Here is a 19,604-nt window from a genome sequence, read left to right as displayed (position 1 = left end):
GTGTCCCAATACTTTTGTCCATTTTAGAAACAAATATATGTATAATATTTTTAATGGAATAATATTAGTTTACCCGGTTGTGAATATTAATAAACATGAGACGTTGCTGTGCAGTCGTACTTATTATTCTGGCACGTTAACCTCAAACGTCTTATTTATCAACAATTCATAGACGTCAAGAGAAGCATCACCTCAGGCTAAGCTTGTTTATCTGTGTGTGTCTCTGTCTGTGTGTTTACCATTGAGTGTGTGTCACTAAGCATTCTTGTCAGAAATCTGACCTTTTCACTGTCCGTAATTAAGCCCAGGCTTCAGCTTCTCCTTCTTTTTTCTGTTGTTTATTTCTTTAGCAGCTTGGTGAGTCAAAGCCAGTATAATTAGATCACCAATTACCATTTAATTAATTTCTGTCTGAAGTCTCATTTTTTGTGGCCGCACTGGAAAGCGCCCAAATGGTGACGGAAACAAAGAGGAGGCCATTACGCGGCTGTCTGGCCTATTGTGGGGGCTACTCACCATTTATGATGGAGGAATATGGATGAAACAAAGCTGGCTAATCCACAGCAGAGAGTGTGTGTGTGTGTGTGTGTGTGCTGTACAGAAATATCTGCCTCTCTAAGGGATGTTTTTTTTTTTTCAGCTACGTTAAAATGCTGTTCTTATTAGAAATGTGCAGATTAGTGAATCCAGCAAAAACCTTAAAAATATAAAAAAAATATATATATATCTCATAATAATAATAATGTGAATCTGGCAGTTGATTTTAAGATTGGGTCAGAAATTACAGAATTCCACATTGGATCAATAGAAATGCTCCAAACTGACCTGGACTAAATATTTTACATTGACTTCCATTGAAAGTTAAAAAGGTTTTTTTTCCTTCTCCTGTAAAAGTGACATTTTGGAGATACAAGGAAAATCACTTTTTTACAGTTATATATAACATATCCACATAAATTATAAATCCCTGTGTTTCACCTCATCATCACAAGATCACAAGTTAGGACTGTAGTGCTGGAATCAGATCAATGCTTTTGTCAATATTTTATTAAATAATCAATAAAACCTCAATATAAGATCATTCAGTACCTCGATTCAACCCTAATAAATATTGATATGATTGCTTATGATTGACAGTGACGACTATTAACATTATATATAACAGTATATATAACTATTTGATATATATATATATATATATAACTAAATCAAAATTAGTTATATACATTTTTAAAGCCCTAATTAATGAACAGATATCTGCATACATGTATAAGCCATTCAAAGTATTGCCTTAATAAATACACACCCCAAAAATCAGCTATTGTTATTTTTATTTTATTTTTATTTGTTTAAGCAAAGAAGCGCAGATATGCTTGCTTATGATTGACAGTGATGACTTTAAACATTATTTATAACTGTTATAAATAAAAATTATAGTTATATACATTTTTAAAGCCCTAATTAATGAAAAGATATCTGCATAAACCATAAATCCTTGTGGGTAGTGTTTCACCCAATCATCACAAGTTCACAGGTTAGGATCATAAGGCTGTGATCAAAAAGTATCAGTAATATCAACACGTTCATGGAGATATTTTCTCCAATGACTATAAATATAAATAAAACATATATATATTCAATGCCATTCAATGTATTGGTACAGCCTTAATAAATACACACCCCAAAAATCAGCTATTTTTATGTATTTAATTTTTTTAAAAGCAAAGAAGCCCAGATATGATTGCTTACTATTGACAGTGACGACTATTAACATTATATATAACTGTTCTAAATAAAAATTACAGTTATATACATTTTTAAAGCCCTAATTAATGAGCAGCTATCTGTGGGTAGTGTTTCACCCGATCATCACAAGTTCACAGGTTAGGATCATAAGTCTGTGATCAAAAAAGTATCAGTAATATCAACACGTTCATGAAGATATTTTCTCCAGTGACAATAAATATAAATAAAACATAGCAGCTATTGTTATTTTTTTATTTTTTTTTTATTTTTTTTAAGCAAAGAAGCCCAGATATGCTTGCTTATGATTGACAGTGATGACTATTAACATTATTTATAACTGTTATAAATAAAAATGACGGTTATGTAAATTTTTAAAGCCCTAATTAATGAGCAGATATCCACATATATCATAAATCCTCACACAACAAAGGATTTTAGGAACCTTCTCCAGATGTAACACAAATGAGAGGAGTGAAAGGCTGTAGGAAACCCATTAACCCCTTCCAACAAAAAAAAAGAAAGGAAAAACCTCCAAAAATACAAAACAATTAGATGTGCATGGTGACAATGCCGTGTCAAGGATGAGTCATTCGTCAGCAGCAGCCGTCCCCGCTTCTTTATTATATACCTGTCCATCAAACAGGGCATCAGGATGGTAATGAGCGTTAATAGGCCGTGTGGTAATTGTACAGGCCGCGCTGTATCTGTGTGCGGACGGTGAGGAGGGGTTGGTGGGGTTACATGTTAAACACTGTCTGTTAGCTTTCACCTGCCTTGCCCCCCATCTACACTGTCAGCGGCGCCATTATCGTGCAAAATTAGACATCTGATACCTCTGAAGCAATTGACAGCCTTGACATTTCATTAATTTGTTAGCACAATCTGGGAACAGTTGTGGCCTGTCGGCCTAAAACCCGCCTTCCCGCGCCCTCTCTCGCCCTCGCGCTCGACTCCTCTTTCTCTCTCTCTCTTACTCCCTCGCCCCCTCCCTCGTCGTAGACCTCACAGAAATCATGTTTAATTTGGAAACATGGCCTCCTTTAGCAAATTAGCAATTAGAACAATTTGGTGAGGGAAATATGTATTTGTGTCATTAGCTGCTACACACACGAGCGCTCACACACACACACACACACACACACACATGCACACAAATTAATAGCAAGAGCACCGGGTCAGGCTTGAATTTTCCACTCCAGTAGAAGAGCAGTGTTGAAAAGCCAGCACAGCTGCTGGGAGTTGCACTGTACCACTTAGAGCTCACTGCTTAATTAGTTTACCTTATAAGCCATTATTACTAATAACCCCCCTCCCGTCCTTTTGTTTCCACTTGATAAAGAAGAAGCTGGATGCCCTCTTTCTCCAGAACGTTCCACACTACTCCAGAATCCTTCCCCAGCTCGCCCCTGCTGAGGAGGGTCACTTAGATGTAGCGTTTAATCACGGTATCACCTCCATAAGTAGCCACTAATTAGGGTTCTTCTAATACAGTTGCAGCCTGTAATTAGTCTAGTTTGGCCTCTCTGTCTCAGGCTTATTAGGAGCCTCTCAGGGGTGGGAAACAAACGCTGTCAGCCGGCAAGACTGCTTCTGCTTCCGAGAGAGAGCGAGAGCGAGAGGGGAACTGGGGGAAGCCAGCAAATCAAACAAAAGGGACAACAGGGAAGGTGTAACTGCACCTCTCCTGCAATGAGAAAGGCCAGAAAGACAGTTCACCCAGAGCTCCTTGTGTTTACCAACATGTGTAAACTGGTGCGCCGCCCTCCTCTCTCAGAGCTCCTGAGGTTGATTGAAGGGCATGTTCTCAATTAGCAGCGGCAGCGGCAGCAGCAGTGGCGGCGGCAGCAGCAGGCCGGTGTGCATCATCCCGCACAGCCAACCAGTGATTAACACTCCGATCCTGATCCAATCCTGCCTCCTCTTTTTCTTTTGTGTTCCAGCTCAACCTGGTTTCCAAGTCGGCCCCCGCGGCCTCGCCGCCCCTCAGCCTGCCCCAGACACCCACCACGCCCACGGCCCCGCTCACACCCCTCTCCCAGGCCCACTCAGTCATAACACCCACCAGCTTACACACCGTGGGACCCATCCGCCGACGCTACACCGACAAGTACAACATGCCCATATCTCCAGGTACTCAGAGTTTAACATGACTGATGTCTATTCATTAGATTTATTATTTATGCTAAGAAAAACGTATGTGGTTCTGTAGTAGAACCATCTTTAGTTCCCTAACGTACCATGTTTGAAAATGAGATTTAAAAGTTGAAAGTGAAATCTAGACCAATGTAAGGGTTCTTCCAGGAACGTCTGTATAACGTAGAAGTTTTAAGAACATGAGTATAGTGTGTTTACACTTCTTAAATATATCATAAAGAACCTTTTGAAGGTTTAAGAACCTTCAAATTGTGTTCTGTGTTTGTTCTAACTCAATTTAAGGGTTCTTCTTAAAACTTCTACGTTATATATAGGTTCCTGGAAGAACCCTTACATTGGTCTAGATTTCAATGTAATTTCCATGTAAGGGTTCTTCCAGGAACGTCCACATTTTATGAATGTTCCTGAAACATTGAAATAGTTGTGTTTATGTTCTTTACAAAAATGTGTGGTACCTCAGAATCAGAAGAATCCCTTTTGGTTCCTTTAAGTACCAAGAGATTGGAAAGAGCTCATCTGGTGTAAAATCTAGACCAGGTTCAGGGTTCTTCCTGGAACTTCTACATTATGTAGAGGTTCTGAAACAGATAGATAAACAACTGTTTCTCTGAGGTACCATGTTTAACAGAGATTTGAGAACGTGCAGAACCTTTAGAAGGTTTGAAGAACATTTGCAGCATTAGTGGAGGTCCTTCCTGGAAAATCAGCAGTACGTAGAGGTTCCTGAAACAGGAAAAACGTTGTGTGTTTATGTTCTTTACAAAAACGTGTGGTGCTACAGAACTTTTGGTTCCCTGAAGTACCCAGTTTGATCGATACTGGAGAGGCTGAGGAACCTTTTAAAAGAGCAAAGACTTGTGTAGAGTTTCTCAGAACATTGAAAAGGTTGGGGATTATGTTTTTACACTTTTTCAAAATAGCATAAAGAACCTTTTAAAGGTTTAAGAACCTTCACATTGTGTTCTGTGTTTGTTCTAACTCAATTTAAGGGTTCTTCTTAAAACCTCTACGTTATATAGAGGTTCCTGAAACAGTAAAAAAAGTGTTGTGTGTTTATGTTCTGTACAAAATTGTTTTGGCTCCCTAGAGTACCCAGTTTGATAGATGTTGGAGAGGGTGAGGAACCTTTTAAAAGAGGAAAGCGTTTTCGGGTTCTTCTTAGAATTAGCATGTAGAGTTTCTTAGAACTTTGAAAAGGTTGGTTATAGTGTGTTTACACTCTTTAAAAATAGCATAAAGAACCTGTTAAAGGTTTAAGAACCTTCACATTGTGTTCTGTGTTTGTTCTAACTCAATTTAAGGGTTCTTCTTAAAACCTCTACGTTATATAGAGGTTCCTGAAACAGTAGAAATGTTTAAAACGCTCTTTTAAAAAGGTGCCACAGACGAATCCCTTTTGCTGACAGCTATTGGAGAGTGTATAAATGCACTAGCGAAATGTGTCCTCCACATTTGACCCATCTGTGGTAGTGAACACACACACCCAGAGCGATGGGCAGCCGACGCCAGCACCCAGGGAGCAGAGAGGGTAAAGGGCCTTGCTCAAGGGCCAAACAGTGGCAGCTTGCCACTGAGCCCGGGTATCGAACCCACAACCCTGTTATCAATAGCCCGGAGCTCTAATAGCTGAGCCTTCCTGATACTTCTACATCTTCTAAAGCTTCTTAAAACATTAGAAAGGTTCTCTGCACTTGCATCTTTAAACAAATATCCATTGAAAGCTGTTTGAGGACACCAACAGAGGACAGTTCTCAAAGCCAGAAGAGCTCGTGTTGGCAGAGAGCTCATTTCTAAGACTGTAATTATCTTGTGTTGCCTGGTAACAGATATCGGCCAAAACAAGGAGTTCTACATGAATGCAGATGTTCGTCCTCCGTTCACGTACGCTTCGTTAATACGACAGGTAAGCACTGGTGTCCTCCTCTTCGAGGCTCATTTAATGCAGCCTCACTCTGTGCATGCCTTAGAAGACCATATAAATATTCAACACACACACACACAGTCACACACACACACACACACAGTCACACACACACACAGCTTATTTTGTTTAAACTTCTTTTTTTTCTCACTCTTTCTCTCCAAACCTACCCAGTTAAATTTCAAATACAATTTAGCCCCGCGACACATGATTAGCCATCTGAAAACGGGCGCAAGGGTGCTCGCCAGTCAGAGAGCAGGGTGCGGGGGGAAGAAGGAGAAGGAAAGAAAAAAAAACTCATATATAACAATTGCTTTTGATGAAGCATTACAGCCAATGTGATTATTACCAAATTCATTTCACACAACAGCGGGGCTGCAGCGTCTTTAAGATGCCCAGTCAATTATCGGAGCCAGCCCGCTAATCTGCCATCGCGCAAGCATTAATCTGGGCTTGGGGATAATTGGCACGCTGTAATCTGGCCCCCACGAAATAGTTTTCGCTTGTTCTGGTCGCTTAGCGTGGAAAGGATGTATTCAAATGGCGGCATTTGAATGAGGCCACGCAAGAAAAGAAAGAAGAAGAAAAAAACGCGGGTAAACAAAGTAGCTGGGAGCTGGGAGCGGATCAGCACAGGCCTGTTTTACATGCCCCATTAAGGGGAACGTGGCCTGTACACGCAAACCCCCTATCTCCCTTTGTTTAAGCTGGGCTTTGAGACGGAAGTGGAAAATGAATTGTTGCTTATCAGCGTTTGTGTGTTTATGTGCTTTTTTTTTTGTTGTTTTTTTTCAGGCGATACTTGAGTCACCGGAAAAACAGCTAACACTAAACGAGATATACAACTGGTTCACGCGAATGTTTGCATATTTCAGGCGGAACGCAGCGACGTGGAAGGTAATTTCTCGTTTCCTGCTCTCTCTCCTTCCTGGTCTGACTTAATGTGCATTAACATTAATAAGTACTTCATTCCATTCCAGCTGCATACAAGACTGTATATGGTTACATCAGTGAGGGAAAAAAAAAGATCTGTTTAGTGAAGTCTGGTCCATTTCTGAGATGTTGGAAAGTTCTGAAAGTTGGAAGCTGTATTGCCAACCCGACTGCACTAATGAGTGATTCATCTAAAAGCATATTTTAATGTGATCCGGTGAAGAAAATCTGGTCCTTAAAACTGATGTTGTGCCTTTTAGGGCTTTATCTGAGCTGCACGTTTGGTTTTGCATGTATTAAAAGCCCAAAAAAGAAACAGGTTTGTGAGGCTAGCCTTTGTGGACACTCTCCACACTTCTCAAAAATCAAAAGTGGCTCTTCTACAGCATCGCTCAAAGAACTCTTTGTTGCTCCTTACCTTCATTATTCAGAGTGTGGAATAAATACAGTTAAAAGTGAGATGTCCAAATGTTTGTGGACACCCCTTCTAATGAATGCATTTAGCCACTTTAAGTTGCATCCACTGCTGACACAGAATTCAACTCTCTGGAGTTAGGATGGAGCTGTCTGTGCTCCATCCAGTACTTTTGGGATGAGGTGTGGTGGTGGTGGTGATCCAGCATCCAACATCTTGACCTCACTCCTCAACGCTCTTGTCGCTGAATGCAATCAAATCCTCACAGCAGTGCTCCAAACTCCAAAATCTAGAAGAAAGCTTTCTTCCATTTCTCCAGCAAAAGCAGGATCAACTCCTTTTAAAGGCCTTGATTTTAATAAGAAACAATGAATGAATAAGCAGGTGTCCCAATACTTTTGTCCATATAGTGTAGTGTAATTTTTATTTTTTATTTATTTTAATTTTAATTATTACTGAATATATTTTATATGTTAAAATGATTGAGATGATGGTGGTTAGAGCACATCAGGTTAGGTGCCGATCTTCTCCAGATCTCCAGACCCTGTAGCCGCAGCTCCCCTGATTTACTGTAATGAAGGACTGTTTAGATAGTTGGATGGAAACTGGGAGTACTGGGAAATGTTTACTGAAGTCCCATCCATTTCTGAGCTGGTCGAACGTTTATAGCTGGACTTTGATCGAGCTCCATTCTGGGAGGGCTGCTGATTTCTCAGCTCTAACACACGTATTAAACCTGGTCATTAAGGGATGAGGTGAATCAGCTGTCGAGAGGAGAAATCACCCAACCCTGCGGGCCCGGAGTCGGCACCTCCTCTGCCAGAGGATTCAGAGAACACACACCTTCTCCTGGACCACACACACTCGCACAGAGAAGCAGGGAGAGTAAAACCAGATGGGGCAAAGAAACAGAAGGTGAAATTAAGACAGGGGAGTAAAATGCGAGAACGAGAGCGAGCGCGAGAGCGACTGGTGTGAGCTCTCAGCTTCTTAACTCTGTGCTTCAGCAAACACTGACAGCTCTTCCATAGGGGCACATGATTGCAGTAATAAACACCAGCTCTCTCACTGACACACACACACACACACACACACACACACACACACACTAGGTGCTATAAAGGGTTCTTTAAACAATGCCATTGTAGAACCATTTTCATGAAGAACCTTTTATTGGTTTAAAGAATGAGTGTAAAGATTCTTTGCACATTTAAAGGTTCTTCACACTTATAGTAACTCTTAAAATCTTAAGAATAAAGGGTGCTTCAAAGGGTTCTTTAAACGATGCCATTGAAGAACCTTTGTTTGGTGTAAAATAAATCAGCCATTTGAAAGTTCTTCACACTTATAGTAACTCTTAAAATCTTAAAAAATAAAGGTTCTACAAAGGGTTCTTTAAGCAAGAGCTATTTATGGTTCTATTAATAACCATTTTTTGTGCTGTTTTCAAGATGTGAGTGCGGAGAACCTTTCTTTGGTTTAAAAAAGATCAGCCATTTGAAGGTTCTTTGCACTTATAGTAACTCTTAAAATCTTAAGAATAAGGGGTGCTACAAAGGGTTCTTTAAACGATGCCATTGAAGAACCATTTTCCTGAAAATGTGGAGAACCTTTGATGTAAAAAAAAATCAGCTATTTGAAGGTTCTTTGCTCTTATAGTAACTCTTAAAATCTTAAAAAATAAAGGTGCTACAAAGGGTTCTTTAAGCAAGAGCTATTTTTGGTTCCTTAAAGAACCATGTTTTGTACCGTTTTCATGTGAATGTGGAGAACCTTTGTTTGGTTTTTAAAAGATCAGCCATTTGAAGGTTCTTTGCACTTATAGTAACTCTTAAAATCTTAAAAATAAGGGTGCTACAAAGGGTTCTTTAAATAATGCCATTGAAGAACCATTTTCGTGAAAATGTGGAGAACCTTTGTTTGGTGTAAAAAGTTCAGCCATCTGAAGGTTCTTCACACTTAAAAAAATAAAAGTGCTAGAAAAAAGGGTTCTTTGAGCGAAAGCTATTTTTGGTTCTATAAAGAACCATTTTTGTGACTGAGATTTGAGTGTGGAGAACCTTTGTTTGGTGTAAAAGGTTAATGCAAATGTTCTTCAGCCATTTGGAGGTTCTTCACACTTACAGTAACTCTCAAAATATTCAAAATAAAGGGTTCTTAGAGCGATGCCATAGAAGAACTACTTTTGTGAAGGAGATGTGAGCGTGGAGAACCTTCTAAAGGTTTAAAGAAGTTGCTGTTCAGGTTCTGCAGCCATTTAAAGGTTTTTCCACACTCGCATCTCTTACACTCTTAACAACAAAGGTGCTACGAAGGGTTCTTTGAGTGACGCCATAGAGGAACCATTTTCGTAAAAGAGATGTGAGCATTTAAAGAAGTCAACATTAAGGGTCTTTACCCATTTAAAATTTCTTCTTAGGCTTCTCTCATAGAACCCTTTTTATTCTCAAGAGGGTACGAGATGTGAAGAACCTTTCAGTGGATAAAAAACTTCTTAAAGCCTTAAAAGCCTTAAAGCTCTTTCACAAAAATGGTTCTCGCTCAGAGAACCCTCTGTAGCACCTTTTCTTCATTTTTAAGAGTGTACCCACACAGCGAGAAAAGGTCACTGACGGTGGAAAAACTCAAATAATACAAAGATACAGAGAGATAAACTTCGAGTCCCAGCGTTAGATTATCTGGAATCTTCCGTTGTTTCACAGCGTCGATCCCTAAACAGGGAACTCAGCGTTTTATTACTGCATTTTTCCACATTCAGAAGAACATGAAAAAAAGCTTTTTTCCAAATATAATTCAACTTAATGATCCTTACAAAGAGCTGGACGAGGGGCGCTCTTCAGGAGTTTATTTAAAAAGTATTTGGACGTTTACTCTGGACACTTTTCAGTAGCTTTGAGGGACATCTGGTCACTTGAGTAGGATGTTTTCCTCTTGCCGGCATTTTATTTTATTTTTTTTTCTGTACAATATTTGCATTTGAGCTCAAGCGTTTGAGTTTCCGCTTTGCATCAAGGCAGGAAATGATGAACTATCTCCTACTTTTACCACAAGCAAATGATAAAGCGCCGTGCTGACAGCCCTGCCATGCACAGCCATTTGTCAATGAGCGCTTTATTTACTAAATATTGCGGCGTACAGTGCAAATGGACCTGATGAAAAGGTAAATTATGAACATGCAAACAGCGAAGACTGTTAGAATGGTGTAGTTTCCCCTCATTGTTCAGCCTCGGGGGCTGAAGGCACAGCTGAGAGTGACGGGCCAAGAGTCGTGTTTATTTGACTAACTGTTTGTGCAGTCTGGAATTTTGTTTGCAGTCTAAGGTGGTCTGTTACAGTCGCCCCACTGATCACTGGCTCCTTTGTGTTTTTCAATGTTTGGAGAAAAAGTTGGAAGCTGCGAGGCTAACCTGACAGCATTAATGAGGGATTCCAGTGAGAGCATACTTTAATGTGATACAATAAAGGAAAAACATGGCCTTGAAACCCATGTTAGACCTTCAGTGCTGTGCAAAACCCTCATGAAAATTGTTTGAATTGATTTCTCTCAGCAGTGAGAACAGGTGGCTTTGAATGTAAAAACACTGTGTTACATTCTTCTTCTGACTGTGTTCTTTTAACCAACATCTCCGTCACTTTAACCAGTTCAACCTTTTTACTGTATTTGTTTTATTATATTTATTCAACACTTATAAAGGTGCTGCAAGTCATTATTTTGGCCATACCACAGAAGAACCAAGTTTTTATTGTGGGACAAAAAACGTTATATTAATTAAAGACATCTAACAGGTTCTTCACACTCACACATCCCTTACACAGAGGCCGAAAGTGGTTCCTTTAGGGCAGCGTTCTTCAAATCCAGAGCTGGAGGGCCAGAGCCAGTCATTTCCCTTCTTAAGCACAACCACTACATCTCATAGTTAACAGACTATTTAATCCAGGTGTGTTGGAGTGGGGAAGCTGCCAAACTATGGACCTCTGGATTTGAGGATTTTTAGGGCATCGAAAAAACAAAGAACCCTTTGAAACAGCTTAATTTTTAAGAATATGAAATAAATACAAAAAAACAAATACAGTTAGACGAGGACAGTTTGATAAGCAGTTAGAAGAGCACAGTTTGAAGAGCAAAATTAGAAGAGCAGTTTGAAGAGCACAGTTTGAGCAGCACCGTTTACACAGCACAATTAGAAGAGCACCATTTGGACAGCACAAATACAAGAGCAGTTTGAAGAGTACAGTTAGAAGAGCATAGTCTGAACAGCACAAATACAAGAGCAGTTTGAAGAGTACAGTTTGAACAGCACAACTAGAAGAGCACAGTTTGAAAAGCACCGTAACAAGAGCAGTTTGAACAGCACAAATAGAAGAGCAGTTTGAAGAGCACAGTTTGAACAGCACAGTTTGAACAGCACAAATAGAAGAGCAGTTTGAAGAGCACACTTTGAACAGCACAAATAGAACAGCAGTCTGAAGAGCACACTTTGAACAGCACAAATAGAAGAGCAGTTTGAACAGCACAGTTAGAAGAGCAGTTTGAAGAGCACAGTTTGAACAGCACAAATAGAAGAGCTCAGGTTTGGGTGCTGATCTTCTCTGCGAACTCCAGCCGTATGAATGTGTTCAGTTCCACCAGCAGCTCACCTGATCTACTGAAATGAAGATCTGATTAGATAAACTAAGGGTTGGATGGGAACTGGAATCCTGGGATCCTGGCCTTTCTCCAGGAGAGTTCTGAGGAATGGTTAGGATAAGCTGTAAAACAAAAATCCAGCCCAGATAAACAGATTTACAGACAATTCTCTTCTACTCATAAGACTTTGTACAGAACTGTGGTGCATTTAAAAGCTTCCCTTATTGTTGGCTCATTTCTCTTTGCACCTCTTCTCTTCTTTTACACCAACTGCAGAACGCAGTCCGGCATAACCTTAGTCTGCACAAGTGTTTTGTGCGAGTAGAAAACGTTAAAGGGGCAGTATGGACCGTTGACGAGCTAGAATTCCAAAAGAGAAGGCCTCAAAAGATCAGCGGGTAGGTCCCCCACATTTTCCCCTGCCCCGCATACCTTGGCTGGCCAATCCCCTGTCTGTGGTGTTGATTGATGGGACGCAATTCCATGTCTTCATCTTCTGTGCTGTGCTGTGCTGTGCTGTGCTATGCTGCCCCACTGACCCTTTGCTAGTACTGGCTTTGCATCTGTACCCTGCTGGAGCTGCTTGCTGGATCCCACAGTGGCTTGTGTGTGGTCATGCATTCCCTATCCCTCTCACTTGACCATTTTCTGTCTGTCTGTATGTCTGTATGTCTGTCTGATCATTGCATCCACCCTGGCTGCTCCCCTCCCTTTCTGCCTCGCTTGGTGCCCCCTCCACCTCCCAGGGTGCCGTGCGCACCAATCTCTCCCTACATAAGTGCTTTGTAAGAGTCGAGGATGACTTTGGGTCCTTTTGGACCGTAGACGATGAAGAGTTTAAAAGGGGCCGCCACGTACAGCGAGGTCGCCCACGGAAGCACGTCATCGACGACCACTTTGACGAGCTACTTGTACAGTAAGCACCGCCCCCCTGCCCTGCCCTGCCCTTCCCTGCCCCGCCCTACCCCTTCTACCATATCCCTGCATGCTCTGCTTCTTCTATGTGCCATGTGCTCATCCTCATACACCTCATTTATGACGTTGCCTTTTTTTTTTCCTTCTGCTATCTGAAATGATCCTCCAGGCTTAATGTGGTGTAATCTGTGATGCATAAATCTGTAGAGATATGTAGTCTGGCACTGCTTTTGTACATATTGATTTTGTAGGCCTTATATTGGACAGTAGATTGCTATCTAAATGTGAGTCTTGAGTAGCCATCAATTCTCACCCAGTTGAAGTACTATTGTATTATTGAGTATCTACTTCTTATATCGAGAAGCGATTCATCAGAACGTGCCTTTCTTCAGGTTTAATACTCCTCCAGTCCTCCTATGTGACGACTGCGAGAGTGTAGCTTTGCTGAAGTGAATAATTGCTTCCTCCTCTCTCAGGGCTCTCACACTGAAATGTTTGTGTTCTCTGTATGTGGTCGTTTCTGCAGAAGTCCAGCTCTAGTGAAAAATATCCAGACCAATTTGGGATATGGTCCTGCCCTCTCGGCTGCCTTCCAGGTAACACACACAGCAGCTCCCTATATGCTTTACATCTTAAACACACACACACACACACACACACACATACATATATAGTATTTCACTGATTTTTTTAATAATATTAAAAGGAAAATGCCATTGTGTCCAAGAATTAGATAGCACCACCGCCTTCCTTGCAGCAGACTAGGGTTTGATTGCATCACTCTACACCAATAAGAGTTCTTGGATGAGACCCCTAACTCTCCATTCTCCCACCTGTATAACATCATTCACTTGAAAATCACTCTGATTAGAGCATCTGACAAATACCATAAATGTCTTCAAACACCGACTGAAGACCTACCTCTTACTGGAGTACTTCCTGTGTGAAGTGTAGTGCGGAGTGTTGTGGTCTCCATACTGAATACTGTATTTAGTAGTATCTAATCTAAATTATTTTTGGATCCTGGTTGATACAAACTAGCTAAGCTAAACTTTTTTTAGTAAAAGGAGGGCGTCTGCTTAAATGTAAGAATGAAAGAATCCCAGAAAAAGATTAATGTAGTGCTTTAATACAATTAAATGAGATTGACAATATTACATTTAACTTTAATAAAGTAAATGAGCTCATTCTTCCTCTCTGTTGATGTTCTATAACAAAGCAAGGTTTTACTAACTGCAGAAGGGCTGTTTTGATTAGTCATTGCTCAGTTCTCTTCTCTAAAAATGATACTAACAGTAATCTTAATTGTAAATACATTTTTTATCATTTCAAACTGGTCAGTCTAACACCCAGCAAATAACATACATTGCAGTTAACTGTCAGGTTGGACAGCGCTGGATAGCACTAAGAAAAGGGCATGTAAACCAACTAGCTTGAGAACAGGTCCTCTGATGTTTTATGGGCATTACATATTGGATATAATGCTTATTATTAATTATTTATTTTTATTTATTTTTTAAAATATTGCAAAAACTAAATATATATATATATATATTTATATAAATATATTTGTGCATAGTAGAGTCAATGTGAAGTATCTATATTACTTTGTATATTTGGTATATTTCTGTATAATCAGTTCTATACATTTAATTAGAGTGTTTACCATAACAATTAATGCATGAATGTTCTGACATTGCCAAATAAGCCATGACTGGACTATACTAGTGTAGTGTGATGCCATTTTCATAACACTAACTGGCCAAGCTGCCACCTTTCATTAAAGATCAGCAAGGCTAGCATTGAGGTTTTCCAGCTCCTCTCTTCTAAAATGCCAATTCTGCCCATCCTTTGTCAGGCTTCAATGGCAGAAAACAACATACCTCTATACACTACTGCGTCCATCGGAAGCCCCACTCTTAACTCGCTTGCCAATGCTATCCGAGAGGAGATGAATGGGGCCATGGACCACGGCAACAGCAACGGTAGTGACAGCAGTCCCGGACGCTCCCCCCTGCCAGCTATGTAAGTGCTTTACTCCCTGAGCCCTCACACAGTGTTTTGTGTATGTGTGTATATATGTGTGTGTGTGTGTGTGTGTGTGTGTGTATACAGTACTGTCCAAAGATTTTAGCCACTTAATCCCATTATTCTAATCCCGTCTCTCAGCTGTAAGAGAGTTTTACAGTAGAAGCTCCAGATCTCATCAGAACAGATAAAGCAGGTGAACGTAAATAAATCCAGAAAAAAGGAGAAACCAGAGCTTCTCATTCTGAAGAAAGAAAGTAGTGAGATCTTGTCGGTGAGCTAGACTGAAGAACAGAGCTCGGTTCCTCCAGGTTTCTCCTGGACGCCCCCCAGTCCAGCCAGCACAGCGTGGAGGATGTGTTCAACTCCATCAGCATCAGCAGCAGCAGCAGCAGCAGCTCACCTGATTTACCATCATTAAGCCCTGATTTACCACCAAACCAGGTGTTGATCTGAGGAGAACTCTAAATAACACTAGACTCCATGAGAGAGGAGAACTTTGGAGATGTTCTAATGATGAACACAGTGATGGAGAACCACCAACCACAGCTTTCTGTAGGAGTGATATTATTAGTGTTTATTCTAATATCAGTGTTTTACTGAGCAGATAAGCAGCTTTACACTAATTTCTAATCACAGGGGACTAAACTTTTGCAGTACTGTATATAAATGAGTGTGAGGTTATGTAAGCAGGCAGAAAGCACAGTGAATTACACTCAAAGTCCAGCTCCCTACTGTATAACATGACACACACACACATTCTCTCACACTCACTCAGTACATGAAGGAAGTTGAAATTGTGAACTGTTGTACTCTGCTGAAGCCCTGACTCTGACTTCTTCCAAAGGAAACTCCACCTTTTGGAAAGTTCTTAGTCTGGGGCGGATCATAAAGAAAATAGCCTCTCTCTCCTTCTCTGTTATTTTAGGCCCTGAGTTTATAAACTCCCCTTTAGTGCAGGTCAATAACGTGCGCCGTACTGCGCTGTGTTGCATCGTAATTATTGCCTCCATTTAGTTTAAATATTTACAAAAGTCGTGAATAGAAGATGACAGAGCTGCCCTCTGTTCCGCACCCGAACGAGACTCACAACACGTCCGAAAAGCCACCAAGCGGTCGAGAGAAAAACAATGAGACTGGAGGAGAAAAAAATTCTGCCTGTGCAGAACGTGCCAAGATTTCCATGTAGCTAAGCTGTGGTTAGCGAGAAGACCGCATCTCCCCGTACATATTGCCATATAGGAGCGACTGCTGAGTTGCTTTATGCCTAAGAAAATACACCAGCTCCAGCTGTTGGTGGAGCGATTTCTGAATTGGTTGCTCAGTGAGATTTACGGCCGTTTGTGTAAAATATCTGGGAGCAGGAGGAAATTTCAGCCCAAATGCTGAAAGAAACGAGCGGCACAGTAATGAACTTGTGGAGGGGAGAAAAGTGCTTGTGCTAATCAGTGGGAACATGGCTGCAGGCATGACTCCATAGCAGGATAGGCAAAAAAACAGGATGGGTACGCTAGCCTAGAGGCTGCCTGCCTTTTAGCCTCTGCATCGCTTTCCCCCTCTCTCCGGGCGCATTCGGCATTCGCCAACTGAAATAACTAAAGGAAAGCGTGAGGGTGTTTAGATTCATTCAGTTTACTGAATGCCACGTTAGTGTTTATTATATATTATAAACCAATTATATTCATCTCTTCTTAAGAGGTATTCAGTAACTACTATAAATGTAGTAAATAATATATGATTCAGTATATACTGTAAATGATTCAGTAACTACTATAAATGTAGTAAATAATAAATGATTTGTTATATACTGTAAGTAATTCAGTAACTACTATAAATGTAGTAAATAATAAATGATTCAGTATATACTGTAAATGATTCAGTAACTACTATAAATGTAGTAAATAATAAATGATTTGTTATATACTGTAAGTAATTCAGTAACTACTATAAATGTAGTAAATAATAAATGATTCAGTATATACTGTAAATGATTCAGTAACTACTATAGAGGTAGTAAATAATAAATGATTTGTTATATATTGTAAATGATTCAGTAACTACTATAAATGTAGTAAATAATAAATGATTCAGTAACTACTATAAATGTAGTAAATAATATATGATTCAGTATATACTGTAAATGATTCAGTAACTACTATAAATGTAGTAAATAATAAATGATTCAGTATATACTGTAAATGTAGAAAACAAGTGATTCAGGATATACTCTAAATGATTCAGTAACTACTGTAAATGTAAATAATAAATGATTTGGCATATACTGTAAATGATTCAGTATCTGCTATACATGATTAATATCCAGGTGAATCAGTAACTGCTATAAATGAAACTACAATACATTTAGGAGAATAATATAAATAATTCAGTATCTACTATAAATGACTCAGTATCTGCTAGAAATGATTCAGTAACTACTAGAAATGATTCACTTGCTACTATAAATGATAAGTGTCTAGGTAAAACAGTAACTGAATGAATAAATGATTAGTATCTGTGAATCTGTAACTGCTATAAATGAAACTACTATAAATGTATAGTATATATTAATATTTCAATATAAATGATTCAGTATCTACTATAAAAGGCTCAGTATCTACTGTTGGTGATTCAGTGTCTACTATAAAGGGCTCAGTATCTGCTATTAATGATTTAGTAACTAAAGTTTAAGTACAGTTGCTACTGTAAATGATTAGTGTCCAGATGAATCAGTAACTGATATAAATGATTCAATATCTGATATAAATGATTAGTGTCCAGGTGAATCAGTAACTACCATAAATGATTCAGTATCTACTATAAATGGCTCAGGATCTGCTAAAAATGATTCAGTAACTACTACAAATGTTTCAATTGCTACTGTAAATGATTAGTATGCAGGTGAATCAGTAACTGATATGTGATTTAGTAAATGCTGTAAATGATTCAGAATATACTGTAAATGATTTAGTAACAATTATAAATGATTCGGTATCTACTCTAAATGATTCTGTATTTACTATAAATGATTCGGTATCCACTCTAAATGATTCTGTTTTTACTATAAATGATTCGGTATCCACTCGAAATGATTGTGTATTTACTATAAATGATTCGGTATCCACTCTAAATGATTCTGTTTTTACTATAAATGATTCGGTATCCACTCTAAATGATTCTGTATTTACTATAAATGATTCGGTATCCACTCTAAATGATTCTGTATTTACTATAAATGATTCAGTATCTACTACTAGTTTTAGAAGTCATTCTAAAACTGCTGTAAATGGTTCAGTAATGGATGTGGTTCGAGGGTGGGAATAGGGCGTATGGGCCCACATGCTGGCCTTTAGGGTTTAAAGGGTTTTAAAGATTAGTAGTTTTAAAAGAAGTCAGATCAGTATCAGCTGATATTCACATCTGGAATATCAGTATCAGTAAACCGTCAAATCTAATAACTGCATTAAACACAAGGACAAGAAAGCTAAACCAACGTACTGGTTTGTAAGCAGGACAGACTGCCCTCCAAAAACCCACCGCCAGATCAAGTGTTAGGCCATTAAGCTGCACACCCAGATAAGTGTCCATCACATCGGTCTGGGCTTTTTTTTTTCATTGCAGATGATAAGGGCAATTCATCTTCTCTCCCTATGTAGATACTCTGCAATCACGGGCTTCAGCCTTAATTACAAGCACAGGGATTGCCAAAGCAGCGTGTGGTTCAATAGCATAATAATAACAATTTCATGTTTGCCCTGCAGCTAGAGATTGAGAACCGGAGGCAATGGGACTCGTGGAGTTACTTTGATCTGAAACCGATAGAACGGGAACGAGTTCGCTCCGTTTTTTATTTTTTATTATTTTATTATTTTATTTTATTATTCGCTCCTGAATATGGCGTTTCATTAGCATAGCTGTCTCCTTACTGACTCTGGCTGCACGAAGCTTCAGCTGTTTGAGGAGAACGGATTGGGAGAAAAAAAAAATCACTAATTAACATTTGCCAAACGTGTTTTACAGTACACTCGCGCCGCTGATTAACTCTGAGATTCTCCTGCAGCTAGTTCTAATATTTCTTCCCTTTTCCTCCACTCCAGCCGGGGCTCGCGCTCTCGCTCGCTCTCTCCCGCGCGCACACTCGCCGTCCCCGCAGTGTTTCTATAATGAGAAATTTGGCAGATCTCATCTCTGTGGAGAATCCCTTGCCCAGACTGTGGGCCGGGGGGTTCATGTTTTTCCTTGTTTACAACTGACAGCGTTATTATTCTCGTAAGGGCTCTGTTTCTTATCACCCTGCGTTTGTGTCGAGCCTCCTTGTCACCCTTCCCACCGAAGCCCTTTTCATCCCGCCTCCCCCTTTTCTCTCTCGCCTCCCTGCCAGCGCTTTTCTTTCTCCCTTATTGACACTTTGGTGAGGAGCCGCATTCATTTTGTGCGCATTTAAAGCGCGAGTGCGTGGCGCTGTCTGCTCGCCGTGTTGTGTTTTCTTTTTTTTTTCTTTTTTTTTTTCTCAAGCTTGAAGTTGATTAATGACGGAACCTCGCACGAGGTCGTCCTCCGGGGACCCGCCTCGCAGGTTGTGCATGTTAACGAGCGAGAAGAGGAACACACAGCGCGCTGATCCAACGCCACCGGGTGCCTGACAGACGGCCCCCTCTCCCTCATTCTCTCTCTCTCTCTCTCTCTTTTTTTTTCTCTCTCCTTGCAACTCTCGTACGCCCGCTTGCTCGCTCGCCCGCCTGCCTGCCCGCCCGTCTGCCTGCCTGCCTGCCTGCCTGCCTGCCGGAGTCCATTCTCTCCTCTCCGCGTCACACGTTGTTAATCTCCCTCATTTATCAATTCCGAGTGAATACCCCTGTTGTCGGGCA

At 40.1% G+C, this 19,604-nt stretch overlaps 1 protein-coding gene across 3 annotated transcripts in view; it reads left to right on the top strand.

Moving 5' to 3' along the window:
- foxp1b (forkhead box P1b) overlaps positions 1-19,604 on the top strand; it is a 325,147-nt gene that overhangs the window by 300,132 nt on the left and 5,411 nt on the right. For all 3 annotated transcript variants that reach the window (XM_072684908.1, XM_072684909.1, XM_072684910.1), the window contains 6 exons: positions 3,687-3,876; positions 5,727-5,803; positions 6,617-6,718; positions 12,073-12,194; positions 13,238-13,307; positions 14,570-14,736. In XM_072684908.1, the coding sequence (XP_072541009.1) occupies positions 3,687-3,876; positions 5,727-5,803; positions 6,617-6,718; positions 12,073-12,194; positions 13,238-13,307; positions 14,570-14,736 (728 nt within the window). The remainder of the gene's footprint in view (positions 1-3,686; positions 3,877-5,726; positions 5,804-6,616; positions 6,719-12,072; positions 12,195-13,237; positions 13,308-14,569; positions 14,737-19,604) is intronic.

This window comes from Salminus brasiliensis, chromosome 7 (genome assembly GCF_030463535.1).
Source record: "Salminus brasiliensis chromosome 7, fSalBra1.hap2, whole genome shotgun sequence".
In the NCBI taxonomy this organism is placed as follows: Eukaryota; Metazoa; Chordata; class Actinopteri; order Characiformes; family Bryconidae; genus Salminus; species Salminus brasiliensis.
Note: the sequence above shows the minus strand (reverse complement) of the source record. Positions and strands in the feature narration are given on the sequence as shown.